Source organism: Larimichthys crocea, chromosome XXI, assembly GCF_000972845.2.
Source record: "Larimichthys crocea isolate SSNF chromosome XXI, L_crocea_2.0, whole genome shotgun sequence".
NCBI lineage: Eukaryota > Metazoa > Chordata > Actinopteri > Sciaenidae > Larimichthys > Larimichthys crocea.
In genome coordinates, this window is record NC_040031.1 from 13,636,125 (window position 1) to 13,663,857 (window position 27,733).

The 27,733-nt window shown below is 43.8% G+C and overlaps 1 protein-coding gene across 2 annotated transcripts; it reads left to right on the forward strand.

Annotated features, from left to right (window-relative positions):
- The first annotated feature begins 5,344 nt into the window (after positions 1–5,344).
- On the forward strand, positions 5,345–26,947 carry LOC104940629 (filamin-C). 2 transcript variants are annotated; one of them, XM_019269128.2, is made up of 47 exons: positions 5,345–6,125; positions 8,411–8,659; positions 9,950–10,047; positions 11,202–11,352; positions 11,610–11,728; positions 11,846–11,923; positions 12,033–12,195; positions 12,315–12,515; positions 12,670–12,786; positions 13,400–13,537; positions 13,725–13,851; positions 13,942–14,078; positions 14,176–14,369; positions 14,474–14,587; positions 14,681–14,824; positions 14,986–15,109; positions 15,353–15,513; positions 15,622–15,712; positions 15,813–15,982; positions 16,089–16,206; positions 16,302–16,564; positions 16,699–17,296; positions 17,398–17,571; positions 18,351–18,513; positions 18,605–18,933; positions 19,044–19,167; positions 19,358–19,514; positions 19,595–19,784; positions 19,893–19,916; positions 20,009–20,250; positions 20,362–20,461; positions 20,556–20,696; positions 20,808–20,936; positions 21,063–21,236; positions 21,349–21,513; positions 21,669–21,872; positions 21,964–22,116; positions 22,223–22,345; positions 22,447–22,695; positions 22,802–23,071; positions 23,167–23,304; positions 23,436–23,551; positions 24,370–24,502; positions 24,617–24,793; positions 24,907–25,125; positions 25,540–25,761; positions 26,268–26,947. In XM_019269128.2, exons 1-47 carry the CDS (start codon positions 5,750–5,752, stop codon positions 26,453–26,455), a joined length of 8,235 nt encoding a protein of 2,744 aa, XP_019124673.2. In that variant the 5' UTR covers positions 5,345–5,749; the 3' UTR covers positions 26,456–26,947. The 2 variants fall into 2 exon arrangements, with proteins under 2 accessions (XP_019124673.2, XP_019124722.1); XM_019269177.2 differs by lacking the exon at positions 12,670–12,786 and having other exon boundaries at positions 5,346–6,125.
- The last annotated feature ends 786 nt before the right edge of the window (positions 26,948–27,733 follow it).

A 27,733-nucleotide genomic window follows, 5' to 3' on the forward strand; every position in this document is an offset into this window, starting at 1 on the left:
TTCCCTCAGGGGAGTGAGGTAGGTTGGAACTCCATTTTGACTATCACTGCAGCCACAGCAGTGCTGCTAATGATGACTAGCCTGTTGAGAGCTCTCGTCCGATGTTGACTGGATGGGCAACAACTGCACAGGGACACACGTCTGCTTCAGACCAGCCCTCGTTCTCTCCTGCCATGTCTATAGAACTGAACTGGAGTTCTCGAAATGTGATAGAGCTGACAACTATGTAGTGGAAAATGTTTGGGGAAAATCTCTAATGAGAAGGTACTACAACGACACACAGACTGAGAGAGGCGATGTGCTCAGTCTCATTTGAGATCCGGCTGTAATGATGAGTTGACCTGCAGAGAGCCCACACGGGGACATGATATCACTCCACTAAATGTATGCTAGTGCTGTGTCATTCCTCCTCTGTGTCTGTGTTATTTCTCTCCTTTAGCTAACAATGTGATAAAATGAAGCTTTTGATTATCAATGTGCACCGACTGGTTTTCAGTTTATTTAACCATTATTTATTTATTTGTTTGTTTGTTTAACTATTGTCTTTGATAATAATGACGAACATGGAGTCTGGACATTTAATGCACTGAGATGTACACAGGCCCTTAAAACATTAACACAATACATTTTTTGTTGATAAGTTCACTATTAATTATATTAATTTTTTTGCTTCCCTCGGAAATGCAATAAAAGCATCATACTGCAAAACGGGATTAAATGTCAGAAAATCTCCATGATTTTATGTCAGCGCTACCATTATCAACTATCCTGTCACTTTATTTCTGCCCCACACAATTTAGAAATATCAAATTGATTGATATGTTATTGCATGGAGAACAGGTATGGCTAACTAAGCAGCTGTCAGTGTTATCTCAGCGCATGTGGCTGATGTTTAACTCCACGTCAGCCCTGATGCCTGGAAGCAGCTCTTCTTTAGTGGTTTTCTTCTTCTTTTTTTTTTCAGTTCACTTCGCTCCAGGCTCTGTCACTTCTGTCTCCGTGACAACTATCATGTGTCTGACTTTAAAACCAGACAACTCCCACCTTCCCCTTCAATTATCACCTAAGCAGGATGTCAGGAAGCAGTAGTATTCCTGATTCATCTTGCTCATAGGTCCTTTTCAAAATCTCAAATCTTATACCCGCAGCTGCACTGTTAGATTTAGAGTAGGGTTCGCTGTACAGTAGTTTTGTCATGTGCTTAAAGTAAAGATACTCAGCAAGTTTGGGAGCAAATTCTACGATGATCGAGCTATATTAATATGTTTTAAACAAACATTTTGTTCCTCTCCAGCTCTCTCTTTAAATGGCTTGGTTTTGCCAAGTGTATTGTTGTTGTTAGATTGGCAGGGAATCCAGCTAGGCGTGACATCGGATCACTGATGCGACTGAAGTGGAAGCTCAAGGTTCGTTAGCTGTGAAGGAAAAAATCGAGAAATCGATTTGGTTCCAAAATATGTAAATAGAAAGATGTCCGAAAAATGTAGTTTGTTTAAGCATTACAATAAATATATGTATATGTGGAAGGACTCCGGTTATTGTTTACATCCGTGAAATGTTTTTTGCGTGAAAATATTTTAGAACTGAAAAGCATGCTCGAAAAACAACAATATATAGAAGCACAATATATAATTTATGTTGATTCTGCTACTTTGTATTTCATGTAAATAGATGTGACATACAGTACTATGGGAGAGATATTTCTTAAATCCATTTGTACTAGCTTTGTAGAAAGTTTATTCTATTTTGAAAGAGCATCGTATATTTGATAGCAGAATTATATGCCGTGGAAATGTTTATTTATGGTGATGTTATTCAGAACAACTGCTGCATTGCTAATCATATTCAGTACCTCTTTGTTCAAAGGTGGTGTAGTCATTGCATGCATATAGATTGCATTTGACCTTATTTACCAGAAAGAGCAATATGACTTTTTTTTTTGGTGTGTTTTTTTTTTAAAGCTCTCTAAATTTCAGAAATGTAAGGTAATCCTTTCTGAGACATTTGTCATTAAACAGAACCTTGATAAGAAATGACTGACCAATGTTATTTTTGCATATGAACATACACTAAAGTAATAATATGCCACTGGACTGCAAATGTTGTCACTGTCTATTTAAAAAAATGACCAGAAACGAAATTGGTACATAAAGAATGTTGCCTGAAGAACATTTCTTTTTATTGTTTCTGAGCTTATTTCATTAACAAAGCTTCTATATTGCTCTGTGTTTTGCAGCTTGTTGCTTTACATATTGTTGGCATTGCTGTTTTCAATATAGTCGTGGCTATTTTGTTACCTGGAGGTCTATTTTGTACTGTATAAAAAAAATAAATATACCCACCCCACATGATGTCTGAGCACTTTCTTTTCTGGGGAGGTGGCCTCACTGGCAATCACAGGCTCGGGGTTTAAGGTGTCGTGGAATCTCATTCATGAAATCGCCAGCAGTGAACCTGAGCGAGAACCGTCTCCCTGCTGGTATCAGATTACACGGGTTGTATAGATATTAATAACCTTCACACCAGAGACGTGACATTAGCTCACAGACACATATTCTTTACAGATGGCAGGAACTGATGTGATGACGTTGTTGATGAGGGTCTCTGAACTACACTCATTACTCAACTGATACGACTCACGGTTTACTGGGTTTAAGTGTGTCTAATGATCTAAAAGTAGCCTGGATGTGCAGACCTAGTCATGGGGCACAGTTAGCATCAACTCTCAATGAACAACCTTCTGTCACTCGAGGTTTAATTAGTTTCTCCGATTCTGCATATATTCCCAGCAGATCCTGAACCAGTGTTCTGTTCTCATTCTGCGTCACAGTCGAGCCTTAATAAATAAAAAAAAGTGTCTTAACACTTAAAATGTCACATCCAAATCACCTGTGAAACCTAATCAACTGGGCCCTGGCTTCGGGCCTATCTGTCCAGCAAATTCACCCTAGATCTCTGCTTAAATATTTAATATATTCAAGTGACAGACTAACAGGGAAAAAGCTAATTAAAAAAGGTGGAAAGCTGACTGTGAGAGCAGCCATGGGCAGTATCTGGGGATATAATGTCAAGCGAACAGTGTCCAGGTCAACAGATCTCTGTGATTTGGTTTCTGGCTTAGTTCACACATACCTTATTCTTCCTATCAAGAGTGGGACTATATTGTGTAATTATGTGACATATATTAAAGTATTCAAAACATTTTAAAAAGCTGAACTTTTATTTGAACTTTTAAACATTTCATGTGTGTCTCAACTTGTGACAGATTTTGGTGTTTGCATTTACGATTGGATTCACAGCCAGCTGTTCATTTAATCGATGAGAAACTCAAACATGCTGTTAGAATATTTATCTTTTATTATATACACTAATATTTTATATTAATGTATAGCCATGTTGCTATTGTGTTTTCAGCTAAACTAAAATGTGAGGCTCTTATTTTCCATAAAGAGTATATTTGCTCCAGTAGTTCAGTTCTGTTCTGTACATGGCACCGCTTCAAGAAACATTTGCAATCATTTCTTCAAAGTGTCCTTCCTTTTCATTTCATCTCTTTTATTGTATGAATTTGAATTGAATTTGCATGATATTCCAATTACCCTTTTTTTTTCTTTCATAAAAATTTGATTCTAATAACCAAATTCTGTAATAAACATTCTTCAGCTGACTACGTTTCTCATTTGTCTGGCTACGCAAAAATGTAAGCTCAGACTGGTCTTAGGTGAATTAGGTACAGAAAGAGAAAGAAATAGAAAGGAAGATGAGAGTTGGAAATGGAGATCAAAGCTGCAGGAAATAAAATATTCCACCATTCCTTCCAAAGTCATCTTACTTATTACTTTCATAGAGTTAACTTTACATGAGTAGTTTCACGTTGTGCTGCATTCTAAACTATAACTATAGCGAACTAGTAAACAATAACTGAAAAAATGATACATTATAAATGAACCTATCAAACAGTTCAGCAAAAGATCTTTACTTTATGTAACTACGATATAAAATGACACTGACGCTGACAAGCAACAGTAAAAGGACTTGTTGTACTCCTTGTAAGTATTTTCTACCTTGAAATATTGATATTTTTACTTCAGGAAAAGATGTAAATACAACTTCCGCCCCTGTTTAAACACAAGAACTGTAATGTCAATCTTTTTTTCTGATACAATTTTAATGAGATTAATGAGATTAATAATGGCATCATTAAATAAATACAAACTCTGCCCCACAACACCATGAGATAATTATTGTGTAATAGTCTATTCTATGAGTATCTTATTACATGGTGTTAGATCAACATGGGGAGTCCTGCAGTGTGTCCACACTGAGTATCCTGAGAATGCCTTCTGCATGTGTCACAGTTATTATTACCTCCCACTACTTCATCAAGGACGGTGCTGGCATCTGGTGTCACTGCCATGCCACTGACTGCTGAGTCACAACACTGTGACAGTCCAGGAACCTGCAAGGAAAAAAAAAGCACAATATTTATTGGAACTGACTCATTTTGTATAGATGATCTATTTTACTATGAGCACGCACTGACAAGTGTCCCAGTGTATTTCTATAAACAGCCTCATCTTCAGTCAATGGATGCTGACATGTCCCGGATTAGAGTTTGAGATGACATGGATTTCCTTTCCTTTATTTATTCTGTGCTCTGAACAGACATTTACAAGAAAGGATACTTTAAATGTGTAAATTCGGCTGTAAATGTTGAATTGAGTGAGTTCAAAAGCATTTATACACATAGCTGACACTGTATTTAATTACGGTTTGCTTGATGGTGCAGAAACATGAATTACTGTACATCAAAATCCAAATAAACTGTTTTTCTTTAATATCAATCACCTCCCATGACCTTCCCTGAGCTTATATTGACCTTTTGCTTGTCTTCACAGAGATGCATTTCACTCAGGGGTGGCAGATAACTGTGAAGCCCACGTAATGCAGTTGCTTCATCTTTACTAAGGGTGACCTCATCCTTTAAAATGTTTTTCTCCAAGGCCTCGGTGATCAAGTGCAAAATCACACTTTTTGACAAGTATCAGCTATAAAAACAAAACTTATTGAGAGTGTGAGGGGCTCACGACCCGTCTCACTTTCTTTTCTTAGACCAATTGTTCAGCCACTTGGACCCTGAGCGTGACACACATTGGGAACAATCGTGAAGTCCCATCCCCCAGCAGCCCAAATAGGAGCGACTAAAAATAAGGAGCAGCATGCCGCAACTGTTGCGCTGTCCTGGGGTCTGACCAATCACCGCCCCCATCCTCCCCTAAACCGACCCCTGACTCCCGTTATCCTTATGGATTAACAAATAGACTATGATCACAGAGGGTGCGTGACGTGGTCCCGGGTCCTTTATATACCCAACTCTTTGCTCTCTCCACAGTCAAGTTAAACAGAGTCAACTCTTAACACTGCTGCTCCAGCTCACCTGCCACAAAACTCTATTTTTCAAAGCTCTTCTCCTTGGAAAGGACCGACTTGTCGAGAGGGTGCCAATTAATAAAAAAAGCGGACGACCTGCTGCCCTGCACGTTGTAAATCGGATAATTTAATCCATCACTGTCCTGACATAAGTGGTTTCTTCGCAAGTACGTAAGAAAAATCTCTAGGCTGCTCTTTAAACTCCTCCAAGTTTGAACTTTCCTCCGCGAGAGCGCGCTTGCCATCGACCCGCTAAAGTTTTTCTGCGCCGCCGAGCAAGTGTCACCGAGGTATAAAAGTGGACACGGAAAACGCCATCATGATGAGCAATAACTACGGCGACGACCAGCTGCCTCCACAGTATTACCAGGCCACTGACTTTGGGGACGAAGAGGACGACGAGATGCCGGCCACTGAGAAAGATCTGGCCGAGGACGCGCCATGGAAGAAGATCCAGCAGAACACCTTCACCAGGTGGTGCAACGAGCACCTCAAGTGCGTGAACAAGACCATCACCGACCTGCAGAGGGAATTCACTGATGGGCTGAAGTTAATTTCACTCCTGGAGGTTTTGAGCCAGAAGAAAATGTACAGAAAGTACCACACCAGACCCAACTTCCGTCAGATGAAACTGGAAAACGTTTCTGTGGCACTAGAGTTCCTGGACAGAGAGCACATCAAACTGGTCTCAATTGGTAAGTTTGACATTTAATGGCTTCCTAGATGGAAACAATTCAGCTGCAAAGCATAAAAAGTCAACCCGGCTATTATTAGATAGGAAAAAGTGACAAATATGACTTCATGATGGCTGGGCAGTGTGTGTTTAGATCCCAATAAGATGCAGTGCTGTCAACTAAGTCTGTTACATCTTCACAAACACATCCACATTCTGTAGCTGCTCTGTTGGTATGTTATCAGTTCAGGTGTCAGCCAAGCAGTGAGACATGGGTTTCACAGGCCTCTGGAAAGCACTGAGCTGGGGTCAACAGCTTATTGGAAAGTTACTGCAGAGGTGCCACTGAGGTTACTAACTGGTGTCAGGGCCAAAGCTGATTGGCTCCATACTATACTTAAGCTTACTCCCGCTGCAAAAAATGTGATAAACTATGAGCTGCAAATTCATGAGGACTGTGCTAATGAGAATTTATACATGTGGACACAGTCACACACACACTTCTCTATACACAAACACACACATCTATGTCGGGTCGGGGGTCAGAACGATTCACTGCGGCTCTTCATTGACAGCCAGAGCCATCAGCAACTCCTGCGAGGTGAGGATTAACTCTGGTGGGATTTGGGGATCAGACTGTGGTACAGATAGCTGAATTTACAATAAATTGTTGTGGATGTGTGTCACATCCACTGAGTCGCCAGAGAAAGACTGAGTGAACAGAATGGCACCTCTTAGAAATATTTAATAACTGAGGAGAAACTAGTGGCCTAATATGAAAAGCACAGATGCTGTAAGATGAACAGTTTAATTATACACCTGTAGACAAGCCCACAATTCATATGGGAGGAAAGTTATTAAAATATTTGACAGAGTATTTTTCTGTTTTGGTGACTAATGGGTGGCCACACACTTGAGTGAAATTCCCGGCATGGCTGAGGCTTTGGCCGGCAGGCTGTGAAGGCCACAGTGTGTCCACCTGGATATTGAATATGTGAGAGTGTGTGTGATAGGGAAACTGTCAATGGCGAGCTTAAATCCTAGGGGAGGACAAAGGGCACAATCACAGACATCTACCCTCAGTGTGCAGTGTGTGAGACTTAATATGTTATTGTTATTTAGTATTCCAGCTGTACAGACACACACTAGGTCAGACTGTTTTGACAGAAATAGGGCGTGATAATAGAAGTCCTGGCATTTTACTTCCGCAGCACCCTCTCCCTCCATGTAGCTCTAGTGGGTCAGTGCAGCCCTCTTAAGATAATGTCTCAGTCTCATTCCAGTGACCCAGAGACACTAAAAAAAAATCACCACAGGCTTAGTTGCACATGTGTCACAGTGTGTAACAGGATACAATTTGATGGATGTCTCTGTGACTACACAGTTGCCCTTAAAGTCGGACACGGCAGGATCAAACCCACACTGTGCCACGTCGTGCCACCTGCCTGTGCCAGTCAAACGGTGACACATCAAACATTACACTCTGATTGGAGGCACTGATCTATGAAGGGATAAATAGTCTCAATAGAACAGTACCATGATAAACAAGTCGCTCCATTATTAAATTCTTATTGAATTAACCGGAGTGTATCGCACAAGATTAGTCGATGAAACATTAAAGTCTAACACTCCTCAGAGGTTCTTTGGCTTAAATGGTTGGATTTCTAAATTAGAGTGGATTCAAACTGGCTTACTTGACAAACTTTTCCTCTGAGAACTTCAGGAAATAGCTGCACGCTCCCTGTCAATGAATCTAATCTCACCTATTTGATTTATGACAGACTAGCGCTACAAGTTTTGGACGTAATTGAAATCCAAGTGGTATTTATGCAGAGAGGGATCCACTTCCACATATCCTCAGCTGTCACTGTTTGCAGAGTACCATTGTGACTGGATGACAGATTGTCAGGGGTCCTCAGCCAGACAGCTGTCTGAGAGAAAGGGGCTCGGGGGGAGCAGTGAGGAGCATTAGATTCTTGTCTCCTCAGCAGTCAATCATCATTGTTTATATTTCTACTTGCCTGGTCAACTCTGCAGAGCAGCAAGGAAAAGCTGTTTTTGCGATGTACAGATATTAGGTCTTAATATTTTATGGTTTAGCTTTGGGCTCGCTTGATCAGAAACAGATTTACTAGTGGACTGCACAAACGTCCCTGGAAGAGCCCTAAAGGAATTAACAATGAAAATACAGCTGAAGGATGCAATAAACTAGTGTACCAACAAATACTGCAGGACATGGTGCATTGTGTGAACTTTTGAAAGTTATAAATCCTCATGAATACTGTTATCTCTACTGTCCAACTACAGATAGCAAAGCCATTGTGGATGGGAATCTAAAGCTGATCCTGGGTCTTATCTGGACTCTCATCCTCCACTATTCTATCTCCATGCCCATGTGGGACGACGAGGATGACGAGGAGACTAAGAAGCTGACCCCCAAACAACGCTTGTTGGGCTGGATACAGAACAAGGTGCCACAGCTGCCCATTAACAACTTCAACCGTGACTGGCGCGATGGCAAAGCCCTGGGAGCTTTGGTCGACAACTGTGCCCCAGGTGAGCAGTGTGTAGCAGCATGAGCTGAATCTACAGGCTGGGTGGCGTAAGTGCTGAGTCAGAAAAAGAAGATGGTTGTATGTGGAGGTTTTCCTTGGTTGCTATAGCAGCTGGGGTCAGGCATGTGTCGGTCAGTGTATCTGATACTGTATCGCCTCCTCATGAGAATTTGTCTCCTTTGGTGTGGAGCACACACACAAACACACATTCAGATTTAGATGTCAACTAGTGTAATCTGTCTCTAGGGACCAGGTAATGTCAGTGGGTTGTTGCTGATGGCCGGAGGACGTCCATGCCAGCTGTCCTACAATGACTGAAGATTTCACTCTCACTGTTTCGGACCCTGAGGCCCAAGCCCGGTTTTAGTGTTTATAGCCTTGCTGATACACAACACCCCCAAATTTGGGCACCATTCCTACTGTTCTGTCAGGGGGGGATGCTTGGCTCTGCATCGAAATGCAGAGTGAGCTGTCACAGGGAGGTGCCTAAGCCACAGACGCATCTTTCAAACACTGCTGCAATATTGACCATACAAGGTTGTGTAGTTTCTTCAGCTAATACCAAACAGTAGGATAACTGACAAAACTAGCTCTGTTCTAAAACACAGAAGCTCTTTTAATTCACATAGAAATGTGCAAAACAAGGTAATTCTCTAGACCTGAAGAAACCAATATTTCCAAGGCTGACAGCTCCAACCTCTTTTAGTATATCCAGCATGTTCTTACACAACTACAGCATACGTCTGCCGCCCTTGATATTGCAGTGATGTTGCATAATGAACAGTATACCTATACATGGATTCACTCCAGAGCTGACATCACCTTGAAGAGCACTGATTTCCCATAGTAACATGGTGGAAGGCCCACCCTACTGACAGCTTTGTCACTGTGCACTCCTTCCTTGCAGGTGCATGTAAACTCAACACTGTTAATACAGCGGTCTATGATAATTGGATGATAGTATTCTATGGTGTGCCTCTATGGACCTTTTGAATGAGTGGCCACTCCATCGGCAACTCTAATCCTATTTAGGCATTAGCAGCGTGGTGGAGGCGAGCTTTAGTCGCAGTGAAAGTGCCAGAGCGTCTCGAGCTTGCTTTCTTTATAGTCGTCAGGAGAGCTCTTTATTGAATGCACAGGAGGAAAGCAGCGGGGGTAAGGTCATGTGATATTAGATAGCCGAGCAATATTACTGACTACCCAAGTGGCCTTGTTATAGCAACCGCAGTGTAACACTATCTGCATTAGCCTGTGCAGAATTGTTTAATCACTCTTGTTTTCATTTTGTCAGGTTTGTGTCCTGATTGGGCAGAATGGGACCCAAACAAGCCAGTGCAGAACGCCAGAGAAGCCATGCAACAGGCTGACGACTGGTTGGGTGTGCCTCAGGTAAGATGCATGATAAATGTCAGTCACAGACACACACAGGGTTTTTTTTTTGTTTACTGTAGCTCAGCCGGATGTCAGGTGGTTGGAGTTGATCTCACAGGGCAATACAGTGTTTTCTGATTGGCAACAGAGTTTATACTCACTAAGTACCAATCATTTCTAAAGACGCATTTGTAAATTCAAACATGCGTCACCACATGTGCGTACACCTGTGAGGCAACAGTGAGGAGAGAAAAGGCAATACTGTGCATGATATTATGGAGCCCAGTGTTTTTCCAGGGAGATCATGCTGGAGGGTGTCATGAAATATTTATTACCCAGCTCGCTTCTAATATTTCCATTTACTGTATTGTAGCTCTCAGTAAGTGAGTTTGTAGGAGTTTTATTTAGTAGATTCGTGAATTTGTGGAGGTGTGAGATTTCTTAACACGTCCCGAGCCAGCCACTGAAACAGAGGTGTAAATATGTATTCGCTCATCAGAATAACAATGTGAACAGAGCAAGCGTGCAATATTTCCAGCCCGTTTGTAAGACTCTGAGTATCCATATTGTAATGTGCACTATCCAGGTTGTTTACTTGTTTGTCTAAGACACAGGGATAGCTATTCTCCATGAGGCTTAGCTTTGGCGAGATAGCCGTGGGGTGTATGTCATGGCCCTGCAGGCCTGCAGGTTGGATTCCAGTGTGGTGGTGTTAAGGAGATGTGGGAGAGGTCTGGCTCAGGATAAATCCCCCTGGCTGGCTTATTGAGGGCAACAATCCTTAACCCTGCTGTCCTGGGGTTAAATATAACCAGCATGAAACGTGGCTTTGTGCCACTGTGTGATAGACAGGCAAACAAGTGCTGGAAGGGTGAGAGGAGTCAGAGGTGGGGAGAATAAATAAATTTAATCCTTGTTCAATCCAATCGCACTATGCTTAATAAGGGAAGGTTCTCTAAAGAGTCAATCATACCCTTGTTGCTAAGATAATACCATCAATCTAAGCATAAATATAGCTATGGTGGCATAGCATGGTTGTTGCAGGAGGTTGCATAAAGCTGAACTGTAGCATTTATTTTATGTTATTTTATGTTATTCACACACACACACATACACTATTATGTATAATATTATATAACCCCCATTGTGCTGGTTGTCTTTTTGTGCTGTAGGTGATCGCCCCTGAGGAGATTGTGGACCCAGATGTGGATGAGCACTCAGTGATGACCTACCTGTCTCAGTTCCCCAAGGCAAAGCTGAAGCCTGGAGCTCCTCTCAAGCCCAAGCAACTTTTCCCAAACAAGGCCAAAGCCTATGGTCCTGGTGGGTAGCCCAACACCTGCGCAGTTCACAACAGTTCGGATGAACAATATGAATGTATAATTAATATGGTTCTCAGTTATGAATATAAAAGCAGAATATGTCACAACAGTATGCAACAGTACCACATAGGTAATATGTACAAGTATTTTACTTTCTTAAAATGTTTGGTATGTTGGTGTTTCACATTGTTGCCTGTTAAAAGTGTCCCATTGCCCAAAACGTGCAGATTAAATCACCGTACCCGTGTGTCATTACAGGTATCGAGCCTCATGGTAACAAGGTGCTGCAACCAGCTGTGTTCACTGTGGAAACTCTGGAAGCTGGCAGTGGTGAGGTCCTTGTCTATGTGGAGGATCCTGAGGGACACAAAGAGGAGGCAAGTTATGCCTGATAGACACGAGGAATATTAGCACACAAAATGCCAATTCAGATAATCTGGCTAATTGTAAAAGTTTTATTTAATCCTCTCTTACCTTGTCCTCTTCTTCTCCAGGCCAAGGTTAAACCCAACAAAGACAAAAACAGAACCTACACCGTCACCTATGTTCCTAAAGTTGAGGGTGTTCACAAGGTAAAACAAAGCTGCATTTTTTCTGATGTCCATACATCACTTAGCACAACATGGACAAGCCACTCTATTTAAAGGTGTCTTGAATTTGTCTTGCTTTTTTACTTCTTAGGTTAAAGTGTTGTTTGCTGGTCAGGACATTGACAAGAGCCCTTACACAGTGAATGTAGCAAAGGCTATGGGTGACCCCAGCAAAGTGCATGCAAGGGGACCAGGTCTGGAGCCTACCGGCAATGTGGCTAACAAGCCTACCTACTTTGATATCTACACAGCTGGTTAGTATGGAAAATTTCACCAGTTTACATACTGTTACATAAGTCAAAGGAATCTCTAGACTAAAGCTACAGCATCTACTTTGACCTTTGATGATTGGTCATTTTGTTTTGACACTCAGGTGCTGGTAATGGCGACGTCAGTGTGGTCATCGTTGATCCTCAGGGCAGAAAGGACACAGTGGAGCTCATCCTGGAGAATAAAGGCGACAGTGTTTTCCGTTGCACCTATCGTCCCATGCTGGAGGGGCCTCACACCATTCACGTGCTGTTTGCAGGCCAGGAGATCCCCAAGAGCCCTTTTGTTGTCAACATCGCAGAAGGTAAGCCATCTGTCTGTGTTGTAAATTACTGTCAGACAAATCTGATTTCTTAGCGTGCTGTTAGTGTCAGGGTGATCTATCCATCACCAGCTTTATTTTCCCTGGGAAAAAACACCCAGGATAGACCGTAACCCTTCCTATCTGTCATTTCTAGCTCCACCCGTTGCTCCTCCCATGGGAGCTCCACTGCAGATAGTCCCTCAGTCAGTGCGTGCCCCACCTGGAGTGAAGGGTGGGAAGGGGGTACCCCCCCCAAAACCTGGCCGCCCAAGTTAGTATGGTCTGCTGGGAGGAGCCTGTGCCATTTGCTCAGCCAGATCCCCCCAAACCTTTTCCTATGCCGCGCCTTGCAGATGCCCCTGTGTGCTTTCTCTTAAGATTATGGTGCCACAGCTCAGTTTCGTGCTTGGTCGCATCTTCTTGCATCGTTGCAGCTTGATGGTTTAAATATGTTCAGAAAGAGATGAGATGCAATGTCGTGCAAACAGTTTACAGATCGTCCCACTCTGCATTTCTGTTCATATTGTTCTTCTCTGTTAAATATCTTTGCTTGTGCTGTTTCACATGTTTGTTTTCATCACATCTGAATTCGCATCTGCCAGCATACAGTTTAAGCCTGCAGTCAACATTTTGGAGTGACTGAAATGTTGTCAGATGCTCCCCTCGATGCTCTCCTATGCGTCAGTGTCTCTTTGTGCATTTTGTGCTGCAAAAAAGCATCTTTCTCATTTACAGGTTCTCTCAGCCAACCTTTAAAACAATCCCACATGAATTTGATATTTGAATGTCTTTGCTACTAACATTGCTGCCAACTGCTGGCTACTCTCAGCTGCCTTTTGCTTTGCTAAATATTTCTCTTTCACACTTGTTGTTATTCCTTTCAGCTATGAACCCGAATGCCTGCAGAGCTACAGGCAGAGGCCTTCAGCCTAAAGGCGTGAGAGTAAAGGAGGTTGCAGACTTCAAAGTTTTCACCAAGGGAGCTGGCAGCGGAGAGCTGAACGTCTCAGTCAAAGGACCAAGTGAGTCAGACAGCTCTCTCTTCTCTGCATCACTCCTCCTCATGCATTTATAGAGTTTTGTGCTGTGTTTGGGTTTTTGTCTGAGGGGGAGCATTCACATAGACATGAGATAAAGCGCTAAACAAAATGTGTAAAATATCTCAAAGACTTTTTAAGAATCTATATTGCCTGTATTATATATCCTCAGCTGGAGCAGAGGAGCAAGTGAAAGTACGAGATGCTGGAAACGGTGTGTATGAGTGTGAATATTACCCCCTGAAGCCTGGTAAATACACAGTCAGCATCACCTGGGGAGGCCAGCCCATCCCACGCAGGTAGGGGCCCTTTGCTTGCCTTTAACTATTCATTAACAATGCATATTCACATTTGCACAAGGTAATATTGTGTATTCTTTTGTGCTGCAGCCCCTTCGAGGTAGATGTGAGTCAGGAGGCAGGTTTTCAAAAGGTGAGGGCCTGGGGTCCTGGTCTGAAGACTGGCATGGTGGGAAAATCTGCTGACTTTGTAGTAGAGGCCATCGGCACTGATGTTGGTACTCTAGGTGAGTTTTGTGCAAGTTGTATGATGTCTTGTAGAAGTGAGGTGGATTTTGTTCATGTGTTCTAAAACTTAAATGTTTGAATTATTTCGACGCTCAGGCTTCTCCATTGAAGGCCCATCACAGGCTAGAATTGAGTGTGATGATAAGGGCGATGGCTCCTGTGATGTGCGCTATTGGCCCACTGAGCCTGGTGACTATGCTGTCCATGTCATTTGTGACGATGAGGACATCAAGGACAGCCCCTTCATGGCCCACATCCTTCCTGCAGCCAATGATATCTTCCCCGAGAAGGTAATTCCCACTAAATGAATTATATACAATACATTTGAAGCAGTTTCCACGGTGAACTTGATTGTATTTTAAAGAAAATACATTAAAACAATAAAATGTTGCAGGTAAAAGCCTACGGTCCAGGCCTGAAGCCAACTGGCGTCACTGTGAATAAACCAACTGAATTCACCATTGATGCCCGCATGGCAGGGAAGGGTCAGCTCAAGATCTATGCACAGGTACGCACTTGAAAACGTCATTGTTTATTCATATTATTTTATATTGCATGAGGCTCTTTGGACCTGTGCTGACTTGCTTTTGTATCCACTAAGGATGCTGAAGGCTGCACCATTAACATCAAGATCACTGACAAGGGAGATGGCACATTTCTGTGTGTGTACACTCCTGTCAAGCCCATTAAACACACCATCATCATCACTTGGGGGGAGGTTAACGTGCCCAACAGCCCCTTTAGGGTAAGACACATGATGATGCACATGCACACACCTACAACTGCACTCAAAGTTCAGTCAATTTAGTATAATGATACTCAACCGAATATAGACAAAGTAAGAGAACTGCAGCAGTTGTACTTGAACCAATTGCTTCTGCCTCAAGCACACTATGAATTCATTAGGTGCTGGTTGGAGAGGGTTCTCATCCAGACAGAGTCAAGGTCTATGGGCCTGGAGTGGAGAAGACAGGGCTCAAGGCTAACGAGCCAACATACTTCACCGTGGACTGCAGTGAGGCCGGTCAAGGTGAGCATGTACAAGGAGATGATGGTGGTTACAAAAACCCTTCTGAGGAGAGTCTTAATGAAATAAGACAACAGAAATGAATCTGTGCTGTTTACTGGAAAAAAGTGGAGGTAAATTAGTGGAAATGTATGAAATGTACTTAATATTTTAGGTCAGATAGAGTGACTTTTTCTATCTACTGTATTCAGATCATCTACTTTTTAATGACCTTAGTGAACTGTGCTCATTGCTATGCACCATTAGGGGACATCAGCATTGGAATCAAGTGCGCCCCAGGGGTGGTTGGTCCTGCCGAGGCAGACATTGACTTTGACATCATCAAAAATGACAATGATACCTTCACCGTCAAGTACACTCCCCCCGGTCCGGGCAAATATACCATCATGGTGCTGTTTGCAGACCAGGTAAAAATACAGTTTCCAATGCAAGAAGATACATTTTGAAAATATGATTGTTATATTATGGTTGTCTTACCTTTATCTGATGGTTTTTGTTATGGTCGGCTTTGTCAGGAAATTCCAATCAGTCCATTCAAAGTCAAGGTGGATCCTTCCCATGATGCTGGTAAGGTGAGAGCAGAGGGACCTGGACTCAACAAGACAGGTGAGACACCAAGAACCAGAATCAGTATAAGGTATTTGCAACAAACACTACAATACAATATTTGGATTGGTAGCACTGACAAAACACGTGAATGTTTCAGGAGTGGAGGTGGGCGCTCCAACCCACTTCACCATCTACACAAAGGGAGCTGGCAAGGCCAAGCCTGAGGTACATTTCGCAGCATCGGGCCCAGGAGAGGCGGTTCGTGACTTTGAGATCATCGATAACCACGATTACTCCTACACTGTCAAGTACACAGCTCTTCAACAGGTAGAGTAGGCCTCTGTTTGAAGTCCATTAACTTTTCCATTAACAGGATGCAGCAATTAATGCATCAGGTCTATTCATATTCATTCTTGCTCTTGTGTCTTTCCAGGGTAACATGGCAATTTCAGTCACTCATGGAGGAGATCCTATTCCCAAGAGCCCCTTTCACATCACAGTTGCGCCACCTCTTGACATTGGAAAGGTGAAAGTGGAGGGACTGGACAACAGTAAGTTACAAACACCACATAATACACTCTTGCATTTACCATTTCAAAGAGTTAATTGCACAGGTTTAAGAGTCTCGTGTTAATCTTTCTTGCAGAAGTGGAGGTTGGAAAGGATCAGGAGTTCACGGTGAACACAAAGGGCGCTGGTGGACAGGGCAATGTCGGTGTGAAGATGACCTCACCCTCTGGCCGACCAATCCCATGCAAGCTGGAATCAGACAAAGCCAGTGGCACTCACAATGTGAAGTATATTCCTCCAGAGGAAGGGCAGTACAAGGTTGATGTCAGCTATGATGGCAACCCGGTGATGGGAAGCCCCTTTGGGGTTGAAGCAGTGATGCCTGCTGATCCTTCAAAGGTAAAAGTTCATAAAAGCTGCATGTAGTTCTTCAATTATATAGTATAAAGTATATCTATAGACTCTATACTTGAGACTCATGAAACATGATGTACACTTTATTATTATTGTTTGACCTGACTTTTGCATCACAGGTGCGTGCCTTTGGCCCAGGCCTGAAGGGAGGCATTGTGGGTAAACCAGCTCCATTTACTATTGACACAAAGGGAGCTGGTGCAGGTGGACTGGGCCTGACTGTGGAGGGTCCCTGCGAAGCAAAGATTGAATGCCAGGACAACGGTGACGGCACATGCTCAGTGTACTACCTGCCAACTGAAGCTGGGGAGTATGCCATCAACATTTTGTTTGCCGAACAGCACATCCCTGGCTCTCCCTTCAAGGCTGCAGTGCGTGCAGCTCTGGACCCCAGCAAGGTGACAGCTAGCGGGCCAGGTCTGGAGAGAGCCAAGGCAGGTGAACCAGCGACATTCACCGTGGACTGCACCCGGGCAGGTGATGCTGAGCTCACCATTGAGATTGTGTCAGAGACCGGGGTTAAAGCCGAGGTGCACATCCAGAAAACTGTGGAGGGGATCTTCTCTGTCACATACATCCCATCTTTCCATGGCACACACACCATCACGATCAAGTATGGTGGCCACATGATTCCCCAGTTTCCCAAGGTCCTGCAGGTCGAGCCCTCTGTGGACACCACTGGGGTGCATGTCTATGGGCCAGGAGTGGAGCCCAGAGGTAACAAAGAACCTAAGCTTAATTAGTTAATTACTATTCTCAATGTCAAGTCTGAGCCCATTTGGTTTAACAGGTCACATGAATGGCTTTTCTGTTTGTAGGGGTCCTCAGAGAAGTCACAACCCACTTTATTGTTGATGCCCGCGCCCTGAAAAAAGTTGGAGGAAATCATGTGAAGGTTCACATTATCAGCCCCTCCGGCACCAATACAGAATCCTACATCACCGACAAGGGAGATGGCACCTACAGAGTGGAGTACACAGCATTCGAGGATGGTAGGAGAAAAAAATAAATAAATAACAGTACTTAATTTAAAAGTGTTAATTAACACAGGATCATGAGGTGTAGAGTGAAAAGTGAAACGACGAAACACCTAACCTGCTGCTTTTAGGATTTTATATAGACAGGCTGTCTAAAAGAAAGTGCATGCAGACAGACGGAGAAATCACTAACAGGTGTTTGTTTTTGGGCGCCATTTGGGAATAAAGCAAGAGAGTGGGAAAAGAACGAGTGAGTGAGTGAGAGAAAGGGGTATAAATACAGAGTGATGCAGTGGAGCAATGATGTGAGGGGCAGAGAGCAGGGAGGCAGAGAGGCAGACAGGCTCTGTCTTATAAATAGTGTGCTCTGCAACAGAAGCTCTTAACCAGGCAGGTATGTGTGCTGAAGGCTGCCTGCACACAGCTATACAGCGGGGGGGAATGACAGGGGATATTAATAGAGTCCTATAACACAAAGCAAAGAGATCACAGAGCACTTCTCCACCACCAGACATGCTCTAATATCATTGCAGTGTGGCTGGGAATCTGGCATATAGGCCTACTGAGAGGGCTGTGTCAGAAAAAATGTTGTAACAGAATAATGAATAGGGAACAGATGTAACGCCTTGTACGTTCACCAGAGCGTCTGCGCGCTAGATGGTGTCTTTTTATAAATAAACAGATGTTTATCTCCCTAAAAGGGAATTTGTCTGGCCCATAATTAAAAGCAAGTGGCAGTAACATAAAAGATTTGATTCTGGCAGATGTATGACATCTCATGTATCTGTGTCCAGGAATGCATCTGATTGAGGTGCTGTATGATGAGGCACCCGTGCCCAAGAGTCCCTTCAGAGTGTCTGTGGTGGAGGGATGTGATCCGACCCGAGTCCGTGCATATGGACCAGGTCTGGAGGGAGGAATAACCAACAAGTCCAACTGCTTCACTGTGGAGACCAGGTACTGCTGGATTTTATTTATATAAAGCATCATTTGTGGGAACTTGACTCCAACATGTGCACTGAAATAATAGCGTTGGCTTCTCCTGCAGGGGTTCTGGTACAGGGGGTCTGGGCCTCACCATCGAGGGAGCCTCAGAGGCAAAAATATCCTGCAAGGACAATAAAGACGGCAGCTGCAGTGTGGAGTATATCCCCTTCACTCCTGGAGACTATGACGTCAACATTAACTATGGAGGTCACCCCATCCCCGGCAGTCCTTTCCGTGTCCCAGTGAGGGACCCTGTGGACCCCAGCAAGGTGAAATGCTCAGGTCCAGGATTGGGCGCTGGAGTAAGAGCCCATGTTCCTCAGACTTTCACAGTAGACTCTACTAAGGCTGGACAGGCTCCACTGGATGTCAAACTCTATGGCCCATCAGGTAAGGACATGCTGTTTAACAATGACAACCCAGAAACCTTGCCAACTCTAAGCTGACAAGTAACTGCAAGTTGGTGGTATATGAATATTTCCATATGGCCTTATTTCCAGGTACTGTGGAGCCAGTTGGTGTGAAGAACAACGGGGATGGCACCCACACAGTTCACTACACTCCAGCTCAGGATGGCCCTTACACTGTAGCTGTCAAATATGCAGATCAGGAGGTCCCACACAGGTACAGTGTGGATTTTAAAAAACACCCACAAGGCCAGGCAGTATGTGCAGATATGTCTTAATTAAAGTTCTGCTCTGTCTGTCTGGATTTAGAAAATAAAAGTGTAGTTCAGCAAATTTTCTGTTCCCATTTCTACCTTTTGTAGAACTGGGTTTAGTAATTACACTTGACACTCTCTTTTTCTTCACAGTCCATTCAAGGTGATGTCTCAGCCTGGGCATGATGCCAGTAAAGTACGTGCAAGTGGCCCTGGTCTAGACAAAAAAGGTGTGTCTGCAAGTCTCCCTGTTGAGTTCACCATTGATGCTCGTGACGCTGGAGAGGGACTGCTCACTGTGCAGATTCTGGTGGGTTCAGCTACATTTTATGCAATCATTTTAGAGCCATAAGCCATTATCTAAAATAACTTGAAATTGTCTATTCACAGGACCCAGAAGGCAAGCCAAAGAATGCAACCATCCAGGACAATAGGGATGGCACATACACTGTCTCCTATGTACCAGACTCTACAGGTCCCTACACTATCACCATTAAATATGGAGGAGATGAGATCCCTTACTCCCCATACCGCATTCAGTCTCTGCCGACAGGAGACGCCAGCAAATGTCTCCTCACAGGTAAAAAAACACAAAAAAAACACACTGTGCATTTTTGTTCTGACAAATCAAAATAATTTATTACAGTTTACATATTTGTATTAAAAACCTGCATTTTTCCCTTTTCAGTTTCCATTGGAGGACATGGCGTGTGTGAGTAACCAAGGCCGTTATTATTCATGTGCTACATTCCTATCAAATGGTAGAAGCCATGCATTTATGCAGCACTTGTTTCCCTCTGACAGCAAATCTTCAGAAGCTGCAGACCTCTGAGGATACAGTTATTACAGTGGATGCCAAGGCTGCTGGAAAAGGCAAGGTGACCTGCAAGGTGCAGACCCCACAAGGGATGGAGCTGGACATGGATGTGGTGGAAAATCATGATGGGACCTTTGACATTTACTACACAGCCCCTGAACCTGGAAAATATGTTATTACCATCCGCTTTGGGGGACAGAACATCCCTAAAAGCCCCTTCCACGTGGTGGTGAGTAAAGTAGTTTTTGAACAGCTGCCACAGTTGTGTGCAAGGTGCACTCTAGCTCTGACATTTAGACGTATGAAACTTACTCTTTCTCTTTTCTGGCTGTATTGACAGGCCACAAATGAGCCAGTTGTTCCCCGTGATACTGTGGATCCTCTCTTCCGTCCCGTTAACTTCCTCGTCCCCTTCACACCACAGCAAGGAGAAATCACAGGTGTGACAAACAGCACAGCATAACACACACACAAACTCCAACAAAACATCTTTTTTAGGTCACTGACATTTAACCAAACCGCTGTCATTTCTAGGTGAGGTGCGAATGCCTTCAGGCAAAACTGCTCGGCCACATATCACTGACAATAAGGATGGTACCATAACAATCAAGTACCAGCCGACAGAGAGAGGCCTGCATGAGATGGACATCAAATACGAAGGCAACCACATTCCAGGTGAGAAACGCAGGATTATTTAAAATCCTTATAGATGTCCTGTTCTGAAATAATACTACACACAGGTCTGAGTCTCATTTCTGTTATTGCCAATGTTTATATCTCCTGCAGGAAGCCCTCTGCAGTTCTTTGTGGATGCTGTGAACAGTGGAGTCGTGACTGCTTATGGTCCAGGTCTGAGTTACGGCATGGTCAACAAGGCTGCCACTTTCACTGTGGTCACAAAGAATGCAGGAGAAGGTACTGTCACTTACCTTTCTGGTGATATTTGCTATTTCACAGTGGATCTGTGGCAATATTTACAAACTGTTGTCAACACCATACTGCAGAAAAGTAAGAGTCTGGGTGTTGGTTTCTCCCTCTCAGGTGGTCTGTCACTGGCAGTTGAGGGTCCCTCTAAGGCCGAGATTACCTGTAAAGACAATAAAGATGGCACCTGCACTGTGTCCTACTTACCCACAGCTCCTGGAGACTACAACATCATCGTCAAATTTGACAACAAGCACATTCCTGGCAGTCCCTTTACTGCTAAGATCACAGGTGAGATAATAAATCATTTTTCCAGCAGACTTGTTCCTGTAGTGGAGTTATAGTAATATAAATCAGGTTTCAGGGGTTGACAAACATCTAAACACACCTTTTTTATGTCAAGGGGATGACTCCATAACCAGAACATCCCAGCTGAACGTCGGCACAGCAGCTGACGTGTCCCTGAAGATCGCAGAGACTGATCTGAGCTCCCTGACTGCCAGTATCAGAGCACCATCAGGCAATGAGGAGCCCTGCCTGCTCAAGAAACTGCCCAACAGACACCTTGGTGAGATATCCACTTGCGAGATAACGCAAAACAGCAACAGCAAGAGTAGAACAGATAAGACATCGTTTGATGCGTCTAATGCTTAGATTACATTTTTCTGGGTTCTTTGTCTTTTGTTGATTTTTTTGTCCTCTCTACATTTTTTACATTCACAGGTATCTCTTTCACTCCTAAAGAGGTTGGCGAGCATGAAGTGAGTGTGAGGAAAAGTGGCATGCACGTAGCCAACAGCCCCTTTAAAATAATGGTTGGACAGTCAGAGATCGGAGAGGCCAGCAGAGTGAAGGCTTTCGGTAAAGGTCTGGTCGAAGCACACACTTTCGAAAACGCTGAATTCTTTGTGGATACGAGGAGTGCGGGTAAGCTTTTAGAGACAATAAATGTAGTTGGATAAACTACAATAGCAACAAACACTTCTTCAATCTCTCTCTACTTCCCTCCTTCCTTTAGGTTATGGAGGTCTAGCATTGTCAGTCGAGGGTCCGAGCAAAGTGGATATCAACTGTGAAGATATGGAGGATGGGACGTGCAGAGTGAGCTACTGTCCGACAGAACCTGGAAGTTACACTGTTAACATCAAGTTTGCAGAAAAGCACATTCCAGGTTTGGATCTTTTACTCAGAAAATGTAGAAATACAAAAAAAGACAGCTAAAGAATAAGAAATGTGTATTTCTTTTTTTTTACTCTACATGTGTTTGTGCCTTTCAGGAAGTCCTTTCACAGTGAAGGTGACCGGAGAAGGAAGGATCAAGGAGAGTATTACCAGAAAGAGACAGGCGTCTTCTATTGCCTCAGTGGGTAGCACATGTGGCCTTAACCTCAAGATCCCAGGTGAGTACAGGAGCCAGTCAGAGGTGGTTAGAAGGCAGCGATCCTAAACGAACCTGTTGTGCATACAAATTTGTATGCTCACTGCTTTGCCCTCGCTGTAGGAAACTGGTTCCAGATGGTTTCAGCTCAGGAGAGGCTGACCCGGACGTTCACCCGCAGCAGCCACACTTACACCCGCACTGAGCGCACTGAGATCAGCAAAACCCGCGGTGGAGAGACCAAGAGGGAGGTACGAGTGGAGGAGAGCACCCAAGTGGGCGGAGGAGGAAGCCCCTTCAGAGATGTTTTTGGAGACTTTCTGGGCAGAGAGAGCCTCAGCGGCTTCGCTGGCATCACTGCCAGACCTGAGGGTGAGAGTCAGTCCCAGAATTTATAAATCGTCCACCATGAATATCTGTGTAAATATCTTCATCGTATCTATCTAAACACTTTTTCTGTGCTGCTCTGCCTCATCAGTTGAGAGTGGGTCTCAGGCCATGACGGCTCAGGTGACCAGCCCCAGTGGAAAAACAGTGGATGCTGACATAGTGGATGGAGGTAGCAGCACCTACAGCGTGCGCTTCATCCCCCAGGAGATCGGCCCCCACACTGTCAATGTCAAGTACAGAGGTCAACACGTTCCTGGTAGCCCCTTCCAGTTTACTGTGGGGCCTATGGGGGAGGGAGGAGCACACAAGGTCCGCGCAGGAGGACCCGGCCTGGAGAGAGGCGTGGCTGGAGCACCTTGTAAGCACATGAGTTTTCTGTAAATACCATTGAAAAATGAATGATTTTAAATGAGAAACTTTCTAATTTAACTTTGTTTCACCCTGAATTTTTAGCTGAATTTAGCATCTGGACCAGAGAGGCGGGTGCTGGTGGTCTGTCCATTGCTGTAGAGGGCCCCAGCAAGGCTGAAATTTCCTTTGAGGACAGGAAGGATGGCTCCTGCGGCGTCTCCTACATAGTGAAAGAACCAGGTAGAACTTTTGTCACCCACAAGTGAATTTTCCTCATTTGAATGTTAAAACCGGTAAACTTTTTAGTCATTCTTCCTGACTTCTTCCAGTTTATTTGATGGTTAAAGTAAATAACCTGTCTTCTTCCCTAGGTGACTATGAGGTGTCAATCAAGTTTAACAACGAGCAGATCCCTGACAGCCCATTCATCGTTCCAATTGCTACGCTGTCAGACGAGGCCCGCAGGCTCACTGTCACAAGCCTTCAGGTACGTTCACTCACACACACACACACACACACACACACACACACACACATACTAAGTGAACAAAATCCACACTAATTTGTTGCTCAAAGACGCAACATAAGCAAAGTCAGGGCCGATTAACAGATTGCATGTAACATCGTGTATGAGTGGTTGTAGATATTTCTGTCTAATACTACTTTGCCCTTGACGTGTAATTGAATGCCAGTGTTGGAGCATTATAAAACTGTGATGCTGGCCAGTGATGAAGGGCTGGATTAACTGTCCCTTGCTTATGTGGGGCAACACAAGCTGTGCTATGTGTGGGCAGTCGGCTCGTCTATGTGATTGTGTTTCTGTCCTAGAGGAAGAAAGCTAGAACAGAGTGAACAGAACACAAAGACGTTATTGAGGATACCTGTGACAGCTCACAGTATTCTTCTCCTCACTTCACAGATGTTTGCACAGTTTGCAATATGACTGCCAACAACACCAAAAACAGATATTTTTTAGTTAACTCAAATGTCACCTCAGAGTGCTTTTCTACCAGAGGAAGATGAAGTGCAATATCAGACCAACGTTTAAAATGTCACGTTAACACTTATGTCCGGTAAGACCACTCGTCCGCTTGTGGGGCAAAAACACTAAACGCCTCGCTGTAAACTCTGACCTTTCTCTGCCTCTCACAGCCAGCCGTTCCATCTATTCTCGTTCAGGCATGAGTCACACACAAAGTGTGTCCCTAGAGGCGCGGGCACTAACATCTGCACTTGCACGTACACACACACACACACACACACACACACATATATTTTGATTATATTCTTTCCTGTTTTTTGTAGGAGAAGGATATAAAGGTGAACCAAGAGGCATCTTTCATGGTGCAGCGCAATGGGGCTCGGGGCGTGGTTGACGCCAAAGTCCACACTCCCTCCGGCTCTTCTGAGGAATGCTATGTCACTGAGCTTGACAGTGGTATGCACCGACCTCGCTTTGTAGTACACTTTGCGAACAGAGAGAGAGAGAGAAATCAGCTTTAATATTTGTTAGCAAATCACTAACCACTTCCTCCACTTGTGATGTGTTCAGACAAGAATGCAATCCGCTTCATTCCACGGGAGAACGGAGTTCACTCCATAGATGTCAAGTTCAATGGATGCCACATTCCTGGAAGCCCCTTCAACGTTCGAGTGGGAGACCCGGGGCTGGTTGGAGACCCAGGCATGGTGACAGCACATGGCCCTGGACTGCAGGGAGGAACCACAGGTAGATATCGCCATCACCACTACAAATATATACCACATTTATTGATAATTTAGCACGGTTCCCCTCTATTTACAGTCTTTTCATCTTTTTCTGCATTTTCCTCTTTCCTCTAGGTGTACCCTTAGAGTTTGTGGTCAACACCTGCAACGCAGGCTCTGCCACTCTATCGGTCAACATTGACGGGCCGTCCAAGGTCAAGATGGACTGTCGGGAGTGTCCTGAAGGCTACAAGATCACCTACACACCCATGGCTCCTGGCAACTATCTCATCACCATTAAATACGGAGGACCACAGCACATAGTGGGCAGCCCTTTCAAAGCTAAAATCACAGGTCTGCTTGCCAGTCATTCTCCCATCTGATCTGTGGATCTCAGATGACAAGTGTCTCTGTTATGAAACAAATGTTCCTCTGAAATACGTGTGGACGTTATGTCATCTTTGTTCTTGCTGCCCAGAGTACATCTTACATAAAAGCTGTAAATCCCTGGCAAACTTTTTTTTTAAATTAATGTAGCATAAAAATACTTCCACTCCTGGAAGTTATCTTTATTTGAAAGCGATATGAAATGTTTTCCTATTTGAGCTCAGGCACTAGTCCACTTTCTTATAAACTCTCCCCATGAGCGGCAGCATGTTTGCTCCCCTACAGTAATATCCCTGTCAATCCCGAGTGTATTATTTAATGTCTGCACTGAGTCATGATGACATTAGATAACCTCTCTCTCTGTCTCTCCCTCCACTACAGGCACTCGGCTGTCAGGGGGACACAGCCTTCATGAGACCTCCTCTGTCTTGGTTGAAACAGTTACCAAGACCTCCAAAGTTGGAGGTGCCTACAGCTCCTCCTCTTCCACCACCTCAACAAAACTGACATCCGATGCCAGCAAGGTGGTTTCTCGTGGAACGGGGCTGACCAAGGCTTTGGTTGGACAGAAAAACAATTTTACGCTTGACTGCAGCAAAGCAGGTGAGATCATCATTATAATAAATACAAGAGACTTTATATTCATATAAGTAAAAACATAAATCAAACACTGACACTGCAGACTAAAGCAATATTGATTTTTGGCCACTTGTGGGCAGAGGAACAAGCTGTAGACACAACACTCATATGTTATCACCCCATAAAGTTGTTTTGGTGAACGTGTTAGCAAACAATAGCAGGTTTACACATCCAGCAAACATGAAACAAAATTAACATTCATTTGGAGTCGTTGTTCCAGCAACCCTCCACCAACCCCTGAGGGAAATATCTGACTCTAAATGCTCCAATATATTCAATCACAAGTCGTTAACATTGTCTGAGATTTTTTACTGTCTGCTGATGCCGAAAACGAGGTTAATGAGGGAGAGTCAACAAAAACATTAAAGTCGCAGAGCTTATAACCAAAAAAAAAGAGCTGAAAGACACTAAAACCCTGAGGCAGGGTTGTGGTGAACTGAACTTAAACCAACTCTCATTGCTCTATCCAGGTACCAACATGCTGATGGTGGGCGTGCATGGACCCAGCGCTCCTTGTGAGGAGGTGTTTGTCAAGCACATGGGCAACAAGCTCTATAACGTCACCTACATCGTCAAGGAAAAGGGCAGCTACACCATCATCGTCAAATGGGGCGACGATAACGTCCCCGGGAGCCCTTTCAAAGTGGCTGCACCCTAAAAATAAACTGCACCAATGCCCCGTCCCCCTTCTCCTCTACTGACCCGCCACCCTTTTCAGTCGTCATGTGCACGCATCAGTCAAACTACCCAGTACTTCTTTTCTTCAGCGGATTACAATATACTCAACATGCACTAAAACCTGCAAGGACATTTGCTTACTGTTTATCTTGACGACAGAATATCTATTGTGCCAAAGTTTTGTATTAACTCTTCCACTGCATCCACATTGAGAGTGACGATTCCTTGAGTGATGTTGGTTAAATGTTTTTTGCTCGGTCCACAAAGTGTCCTCTTTCCGATCTGTTGTGTTGTAAACAAATGACACAATATATAAATGTTAAGAGATGTCGGAGTAATCAGCAGTATTTTAAGTGTGATGCAATATGGTTTTGTATTGTTTAAGAATGAGTTGAATGATTTTTCTTTTTTTTGTTATATTAACCTATTTTTGGTAAGTCTTTGCAGACCTAATAAAGATTTAATGGCTAACTTTCCAGACAAAAGTGAGTGAATTTATTTGATTTCTTCGCAGTGCTCGCTGGACTCTTTGCGAATTCAGCAGGAGGCTTTTCTTACTTTTTAGATTTTAATAGTTTCATCATGCAGCTATTTTCAGACCACTGCTGGTTCTTCTGTCGGAGCAGCTGTCAGGATATTTTTTCTTGATCACAGAGGCTCTCGGCTGGTAGTATGTGATCTACTACTAGCTAATAGGTAGTTAGGCGTCACGGCTTTTAACATTTTGTAAATCTGTGGATCTTCTGAAAGTAGGTCTCCTATAGCTTGGTATTTACGTCCGACATCGATTCATCATTATTGATTAGTATTTGCTTCGATGAAGCAGTCCAGGATTTTCTTTCAGTCCTTTCATTTACATCCTGTACTTGTCCAGATGCAATCACAAGATGGCAGCATAGTCAAGCTCTCTTCCATACATCTTAACCAAATAACACCAGAACAAAATCTCCCATTGTTCCCAGTGAAGATTAACTACACCATCCCTCACACAAGGGAGCCTGCAGAGCGTAGAAACCAGAAGCATCAGCTTCCGTTGTGTGTGTAATTAATCCTGTTGGATCAGTGATAGAACACAAGTGGTTTCTGTTGAGGCATCCTCACGGGGGGGAGGGGGCAGACCCCGCTGAGGCACAAATCAACCAGAAAGACGAGAGGTTGAGCTTTTTGCTGGTGTGTGTTCCCATACATATGTGTGTGTAATCACTTGGGTCTCCTCCATGGCCTGTGTGTGTTCTGTATGTCCTCTGTGTGGTCTACA